At 41.5% G+C, this 8,672-nt stretch overlaps 1 protein-coding gene across 1 annotated transcript; it reads right to left on the bottom strand.

The window, feature by feature from the left end:
* Window positions 1-5,032: 5,032 nt before the first annotated feature.
* LOC137771599 (MAP7 domain-containing protein 2-like) lies at window positions 5,033-8,254 on the bottom strand. Its single transcript, XM_068555124.1, has 2 exons — window positions 7,774-8,254; window positions 5,033-7,668 (listed from the first exon to the last, which is right to left on the bottom strand). Exons 1-2 carry the CDS (start codon window positions 8,252-8,254, stop codon window positions 6,104-6,106), a joined length of 2,046 nt encoding a protein of 681 aa, XP_068411225.1. The 3' UTR covers window positions 5,033-6,103.
* Window positions 8,255-8,672: the final 418 nt, after the last annotated feature.

Genomic DNA, 8,672 nt, shown 5'->3' with positions numbered 1-8,672 from the left:
GCACCTTACCTTCCAACCTTATTCCTGTCTCTGTCCTTTAGTCAGATTGCATTGCTTGTGTTTCCAGAACATACTTCTTACATTCCCATTACTTTGCTTTTATTCGTGATGTTTCTTTTGCCTGCAATGCCCCTTCTCTGGTCTTCCTCCTTTTGTCCATAATTACTCATCTTTCCGGGTCCAGCTGGAATGCCGCATTCTCCATGAGGCCTTTCTTGATAACCTCAACTGGAATGAACCCCTCCCTGCTTGGAACTTGGCAGCACTTTATGTGTGCTCCTCTTTTTTCAGTCGCCACATTCACCACAGCGCTCGCGCAACCCTAACCTCCGCAACCTCACAGTCAACCATCCCAATTTAATTCTCCCCAGTACAATGACAGCTGTCACCACTCTCCTCCCAGTAGCAACGCTGTGCAGTTCCAGAGCCAGAATTCAACTTTCAGCTGTCTGAATCCAAAACTGGAGGTTTTAACCGCTGGGCTTTACTACTTTTTCCCATGGTACATAAATTGGTATTGATGAATATGTCTTATTTTCAGGATTGCATTATAACCTTCCAGAAAGCAGGGTCTTCATTTAACCTCGTGAATGCTTAGTGGAGGACCAGGCCAATGGTAGATGCTTAATAAATATTTGGATGGATGAATAGAGAAATGGAGGTGTCCATTTCAGCAATGGTATTTTTTGCAGGAGCTGAAAAATTTTTTTTCATTGGCTTTAGAATCCTGGGAGTAGTAGAAGAGTCTCTTTTCTAATTATATGTGATGTGGATATAATAATTAAATAATCTTCAACTGCGGGTTGGAGAAGAAAACTCAGAAGTACAGTGGGTATAAGAGGAAAAATAGTGTGAGAATAGTATTTGAAACCTAATGCATAGCCCGGATATGTAGTTAACTAAATTATTATGTGTTAATTTGAATTAATATATTAGAAGAGTGCATGGTGATATTAAGTGATGTCATATATATTATATATATCTTGGTATCCTGGTTCAGAATAAATATCCCTTTCACTTTTTTCCCAAAGCTGCTGACTCCAAAGATCAGTTAATTCTCAAACTAATTTTCTGACATGACTTCTATGTTGGATGATCCTCATGTGAACAATTTCTAGTGGGCAGACCATAATTCCACCCTTCTCCCACACAGCAAAATATGTCAGAAAGCTAACGATAAGATTTATACTCTTTTAATTGTTATAATGATGTTCACATTCATGAAAAAAGCAATTGGTGATTTTGGTATTTTAACTATTATTGATAACAAATGGATTGTGACTGTATCTTCACAAGAATGGGGACATACTGCATTTCAAAACTTCTGCTATCAACATTTTAAAGCCCAAGCATGGCACTTCCCTGGCGGTCCAGTGGTTGAGACTTCGCCTTCCAATGCAGGGGGAGCGGGTTCGATCCCTGGTCAGGGAGCTAAGATCCCACATGCCTCGTGACCAAAACACCAAAACATAAAACAGAAGCAATATTGTAAAAATTTCAATAAAGACTTTAAAAATGGTACACATCAAAAAAAAAAAAAAATAAGCCCAAGCAAGCAGTATCTACTTTTTTCCAGGAAGATGCCTGGCAGAGGTCATGGTTGTGCTGGGAAGTTTGGTGCGTTTCCATTGATTGAGACTAAGTCTTCGAGCAAGATTTTGAAAAGTCTTTTCCTTCAGAGGTAGGAATTAGATCAGATCAGTACATCATCTAGCCCAGAATTTTGCCTTAATGTGGATATCAAGTCACAGCTAGTAATTTTAGAATAGTTGCTCCTCATTATGGATAACATGAAAATGATTATAAACATTTTAAGGGCAAGGGCTGGGCTTTATTATAATTTTGGAGCTTCACATTACTACCTGGTACAGCTATGTACAATGGGAGCTAACACTTATTAAAATCCTACAATGAGATAAGCCTGTATTGGGCTGTGGTTTCATGTAATTCTCTCAACAGCCCAAAGAGGCAAATGCTCTTTATCCACACTTTGAAGATGAAGAAGTTGAGGGTCCATAACAATTCCCCAAATTCCCACATCTAGTAAGTACATTGGATGAGAATGAGGAGCTGTGTGGGAAGGATAGAGAGGAAGGAATCCAGCCTCTCTGAAAGTGCTAGGATATCCCAGGCATCTGTTTGAAGGTGTTTCTGGTGTGAAGAATAGGTTTTAAAGACCTGGATTAGAATCACTCACTACCTATGTGTCCTTTATGAGAACATAAGTCAAATACTTATTACAGTGCTTGACACACACTAAACAATAAATGCTAGCAATAGTAATAATTGTAATTATTATTGCTAACAAGATGAGATATTGGGTCAGTTTGGCTCTAAAGTCTGCACACTTTTGTATTATACTATGTATCATACTATGACTCCCACATATTTGTTAAATGATATTTAAATATTTGTTAAATTAGGATTCCCCCTAATTTCTTTTTAACAGTTTCTTTTAATCACTTATCATGGCTGTATTCTCTGCGTATTTATCTACAGCTATAACCCTGGTGGTAGTAGAACCTCAGCTGAGCCCTAGGCTCAGAATTTAATTTCCCTCATTGCAGATGTTCTCCATTCAGTTTTGTGATGGGTGAATTTTATTGATTCCTGTAAAGGCTCTATTTTAGAAACTGGATCCCTGGCTGTCAGTCAGGAGCTTGAAAGAGGTCTCCTTGCTCACCTTTCTGCCTCCGTAAATGCAGTGACTTGCCAGTCACCATTAAGACATAATGAGTTTGGAGAATCTATTAACATACTTTGCTGCTGATTCACACTTGTCAGTTTGCTTTTTTGTTCCCTGTCAGGGAGTTAAAAAATTTGTGGTTATTTATCTGGTATGGTAGTAAAACTTTGGTCCTCTCCCATATAGTCTCATGGGCTTTTATAAGTCAAACACCAATTCGATTTATAGGCTATAAAGACCCCTACTTTGATTCTTCCCTAAAGCAAAGCTAAATTGATATTGGCTAGTCTAGACCTAGATTTGGTAGTTAGGAGAATAATATTCTTGGGTTATATTCTATATTTGAGCCTATCCAAAACATTTCTTGAACTTAAAGAGGATGGATGACTTTAAGATCCTGTGTTTAATTCTCAATTATTGTTGATTGGAATATTTGCTTGGAAGAGAGTAAGCAAGAGACAATATGGTGTCATGACAAAGAGGAAAGATTTTGGAGCAAGACTGACCTAAGGTCTGATCCAGGCTCTGCCACTTAGGAGCTTAGGCCACCTTAACCCATGGAAACTTGAGTTTTCTCATCTGTAAATGGAAATAAAAATAGTACTTATCTCATATGGTTAGCATGAAGATTCAATGAGAAATTCCTTGTAACGGGCTTATATTATGCCTGGCGGAAGATAGGTTCTCAATAATTAGAAGCTACTGTTATTACTGTGGATCAAAAGAGACCATTATATACCAATTACAATTCAGTACCAGTAACCCCTTTAAAATAAACAGTCATATCTACAAGGGTAGAAGCTAGGCCTTCAAGCAAGTGTTAGGTTAGTTTTGTTATAACCTAGCTTCTCTCCCCATGTGAGCTTTTGACCTTGGGAGTGTTTCCATAGGTAGTGTGACCAACTGTTCTGGTTTGCCTAGGACTGAGGGGTTTCCTGAGATATAGGACTTTCAGTAAACTGGGGAAAAGTTTGAGCTTGTCACTCTATCACAGGTTCTGTTTCTCAGCTTTGCTGGATCTTGGTCTTAGTCATGTTGCTCTTTCTGTATCTTGGTTTTCTTCTCCAACTTTACAACTTCCCCACAGACTTATATAGAAAAGGCAGGATAACTGCTTAATTTTTTCCTTTTATTTACCAGTTTTTAACAGAATGAGTTGGTTCTCTACCATTCTTTGAAAGTTACCCATGAGCTTTTTTTGTGTAAAATTACGATCTTATGCATTTAAATGCATATGATGTGTCTAAAATAATTGCAGTTATTATCTTTGTTAATACTCAAATGGTCCCAACTTTGGACAATGGAAGCTTATTCAGATTTGGTTCTTTAATCTTTTCAACACGATCCGTGACAAAATCCATGTTTCCATTCCATGGAAATTCTTGTTTTCAATGGCAAGATGGGAATTTTATGCCCTAGATCTAGATTCAGCCATTTCTCCAAGAATACGTGTTTCCTTTTAGTGGGAAAGTTTTGTGGGGCCACTGTGTGGATACTAGGAGTGCTCATTACTACCGGTTGGGCTGTTGCTTCTGGGCCTTTATAGAAGCTTAGGGAGTACATATTTTAGAAAAAGTATTTCATAGTCTTATATTGATTCTTTCAATTTAAATTTAGGATTACAGCGTTTTTGCTTAATCTCAACAATTTTACATCTGTGTGTTTTCATCCAATGTGCAAATCCTTGTGCTCAATATCACCAATACAATAACTTGTTTGCTTTATCCTGCACTACACAGAAATCAGTCTCAGAATAACGGTACCAAAACTACCATCAATGATAGGATGACTCAAAATAATTTTAAAAATTATTTTTGTATATTTCCTCTAGGAATGCACAGCGAAGTTACTATAATTTAAAGTCACTTGTAATTATTATTCTTTGACGGTTATACCACTAATTGTGTAGTTAGGCTAATTTATTTAATTAAATTTTAGGACTTGCTCTTAGTTTAATTTTATTTTATAATTATGTAAAATTTTTACAGTATTCCAAAGTATAATCTGTAATACAAGGTGTTTTCCAAGAATTCTAGCTTCAAATCCTGTCTCTTACAGTCTGTTCCTTCTCAACTCTATAGGTAATCTTTTTTTTTTTTTTTTTTTTTTTGGAGGCATGTATTTTATTTAGTATATACACATACACAAACGTACACAGTTTCCATAACTAATACAGTCTTACACTGTAGCTGGTTTTAAGAGCACATGAACAAGATTACTATGGAGACTTTTTTGTATCTCCTGGTTGCAAACCTCAGTCAGAATTATGGATCTTTCCAAACTCTTTATTGTACAAGACAAAAAAAAAAAAGGTTTCAAAGAAGAAAAGGTTATTTTAATCTGAAAGTCACATTTCACCACAAGAAATGAAGAAAACACATTATTATATGGCATAAAACGTGTAAAGTATACATTCTACCGTCATTTGTCCCCCGTCCAGATGTTTTTATGTTCAAGCCTGTTCAAGTGACATATTGGGTCCAGTTCAGGGGCCCCTGTCTCAGAGCACTATGCTTTTCATTTGTACCTGGTTTTATTAGAGTAAACAAACAAACTAAAGCCCCAAGAGCCAAGAGAAAAACAACAGCAACAACATGAAAAGCAACCACCTGGGCAGGAGGTGCGCAATTCATTCAGTCCAGAAGCCACTTGAAGGTCTGGAGTGACTACAGCTTGGAGGATTTAAGGTACAACATGAAAAGGTCCTTGGAGATTCAGGTGCCCAAGTCTGGAGGAATACGCCTAAGAGAGCAGACGGACTTCCACGCGGTTCACTGGCTCCCTTACTCAGCCAGAACTCACTCCGCTAGCCGCCCAAGGAGCAGTGGGGGGCAACACATTCTGCAGGTGGCTAAGTCTAATAATAAAACACGGCTTCTTGATAGTAACTTCCAACAAAGAAACCCCAGAGATGGGGGAAATGTTCCAGAATTTCTTCTCCTTCTAAACACAGACAGGGAGATATGCAGCCCAAGTTTTCAGTATATGTTTAAGTAGAGTCTGGGTAAATGTCTAGGATATTTACAAGAAAAGACATCTAAATGTTTATATGCTCCAAGTCTGGGGATAAGAATGGTTATAAGGTGACTTTCCAAGCCGAAATCACACGGGTTATTCAGAGGATCACTATGATAACAGAGTACAGGAAGTGCTTTATCAGCAGCTGAAGCTCATAAATAGAAATGTAACATGGAACTCTGCTAAAGCCCGACAAGGCCAACGTCTCAAGGGTCTACTGAGAGTGGCCAGCATTTGACATACTAAGTAGGAATACAGTTACATTTTGATTTAATAGTTTGGAATCCAGCGGTTAAGGACGACAGAAGCTTCTTCAGAGGGCCGGCAGCTCAGATTTGACTACCAGCAGCTTCATGGGTTCTCCAAACGCCACCTTTCATTAAAGAGATGTTGTATTTGTCAACAGAAGGTGTTCAGAGTATTTTCTTGGCCAGGACTGTTAAATCCTTCGATCAGGTTTTTGTTACAGTCATCCAGGCTGAGATTTTCACTGGATCTCTTGGGGAAAATGGGGGGGCCAGTGAAATCTAAGAGATCTTGAAGTGCTCGGGCATTACCAGTTCCATTTTGGTCCAGAGATACCCCAGGAATCATTTCACTCACTGGTGAAAATTCTGGGATAGAGATAAGCTCTTCTTTTGAAACAGGACTCACATCCATAGACTGAACTTCTTCGGTTGAATCATCCAGACTGTTTGATTTCCCATCAAGGGTGTCCAGATGAACAAGTCCCCCACCTGGCTTAAGTCCATTAGCAAAAACATCCTGGGGGAAAGTCTCTGGGGCAGCACGTTCCACACCATTAACTTCCTGGCAGGTGTTCAAGCCATTGATTTCTATTTTGTTGGGGACAACTGGTTTTGTCTTATTTTCCACACACACAGCAGGCTGAAGCTCCACTTTCGGGTCTTCTTTCTTCACTTCCAGAGACACATCACTCTTCCTTGTTCTCTTCATAATTTCATCTATTCTCTTCTTCCTCTCCAGTCGCTCCTGTTCAATCTGTAGCATGATCTGCTCTCTTTCTAGACGCATCTGTTTAGCTGCCTCCTGGGCCTTTGCTTCTGCTGCTTCCTTCTGCTTTTCAATCATGGCCTTTTCCTGCTTTTCTTTTTCTTGTTTTTCCTTTTCTTGCTCTTCTTTCAACAGCAGCTCCTCCTTGGCCCTCCGCTTGGCCTCCTCTGCCGCCTTCCTTTTCTCTTCTTCCTCCTGCCGCTTCTTTTCCTCTTCCTGCTTACGGGCTGCTTCTTCTAGGCGAGGTCTCTCCTCCTCTGCCTTTCTTTGCAATTCCTCTCTCTCCAGCCTGTCTTGCTCTTCCTTCTCCAGACGTTCTTGCTCCTCCTGTTCCTTCTGCAGCCGGGCCTGTCGTCTCTTTTCGGCCAGCATCTTTGCGGCCTCTCCTGCATCAGTGGTGCCCGCTGTGGGCTTCCACGAGGCTCCACCACCCTCGGCCTTCCCTGCCGCGGCCTCATGCTTCTCGGTGGCGTGTCTGTCTGCCACGTGCTTCTCTGGGGCCTCCTCCCCAGGTGGGCCGGCTGCCTGCTGAGCCAGGGCGCCCTCCCTTTCCTTGTTGCTCTTCTCTTTCTCTGCTTTCTTCTTGGGTGTTTCCTGGCCAGAAAAGGCGGGGAAGCGGTACTTCACCGGAGACCCTGGGTATGGCGGCTTCACGTTCTTTGGAGACTGTGGATATGCTTTTGAAGTTGCCTTGGGTGTCACAGGAGAAGACGACCTCTTAGAAACGCCTGCTGGAAAATCGCATCTTCTCAGAGGGGACATGAGGCCCACGCTGGGAACGGAAGTTGTTGTTCTCGGCCCCCTCTTCGTCTTCTCCGTCGGCGAGGCCTCCGCTCCTGCAGGGGCTCCTTTCCCAGCATCTCCTACGCCAGATGTAGATGTCGTCTTCTTCTTCTCGGCATTTCGAGTGGGAGAAGACTTGTAGGAAGATTTAAGGGGGCCAGCAGGAGCTGAGTGACTGGCCTGCTCAGAGAGCATGAGTGCACTTCTGCTTCTGGCTAAAGAAGCCTGTGTGGGTGTCAACAGTCGCATAACAAGAAAGGTTTCCATGGGACTAAGGTGCGTGCGATGAGCTCGGTCTGGGGAATAGGACATTGTCGCGGTGGATGAAGACAGGCGCTTACTCATGGGAGGCTCCGTCTGCTTTGGCAAATTCATGGTTGATGTTGAAAGTTTGTCACATGCATCGCGTCCTCCGGGCCCTGCGGCCAGTGAGGCTCCCCACGAGCACTTCTTCTTCAGCTCCAGCTGCTGTGTGCGCTCCAGGGACCTGCGCATCATCGCCTCGAGCTGCTCCTCCTCCTCCCGGAGCTTCTGCCTCCTCTTCTCCTCCACGGCAGCCCTCTTCTGCTCCTCTCGCTGCCGCTGCTCTCCCAGCTTCCGCCATCGCTCCTCAATTTGCTTTTCGTACTGGAGCTTGGCTCTCTTCTGTTTCTCCAGGATCTGCTGCTCCCGGGCAGCAAGACATTTTTCTCTTTCTTCTCGTCTTTCTTTAGCTAGTCGTTGTCTCTCATCAGATTTTAAAAATCCATCCATGCCTGCTGGTGTTGGGGGGTCTCCTGCAGAGGCGGGAGGTGGCTCTGTTTCACCGTGGGGACAAGGACACTGGCAGCGGAGGTTCTGGGAAGTGCTCCTTGGCGTGAGCCCTCCCAGAGTCTGCCTCTATAGGTAATCTTTTAAAAAAATACGTTGACTTAAAAAATATTTAACTTAAAAAATTTTTAACATAAGTGTATATTTAAGTACATAAATAAGCACACACACGTATATAGTGATTCATTATATGTTTAATTTTTTTACTTGATCTGTTTTGTCTCTTTTTTGGGGTAAGTTTTTTCATTAATTTTGGGAGGTTTGTGTTTTTGTTCTGACGGTAACCTTTTACTCAAATACATTTCTGTAATACCCTTAGTCTCCTCTTTCCTTGGTCTGTTTCTTATTTGTTCCTAACTAT

The sequence above is a fragment of the Eschrichtius robustus genome, chromosome 11 (genome assembly GCF_028021215.1).
Source record: "Eschrichtius robustus isolate mEscRob2 chromosome 11, mEscRob2.pri, whole genome shotgun sequence".
NCBI lineage: Eukaryota > Metazoa > Chordata > Mammalia > Artiodactyla > Eschrichtiidae > Eschrichtius > Eschrichtius robustus.
The sequence above is the reverse complement of the archived record's forward strand: the minus strand, read 5'-3'. Positions and strand labels throughout refer to the sequence as shown.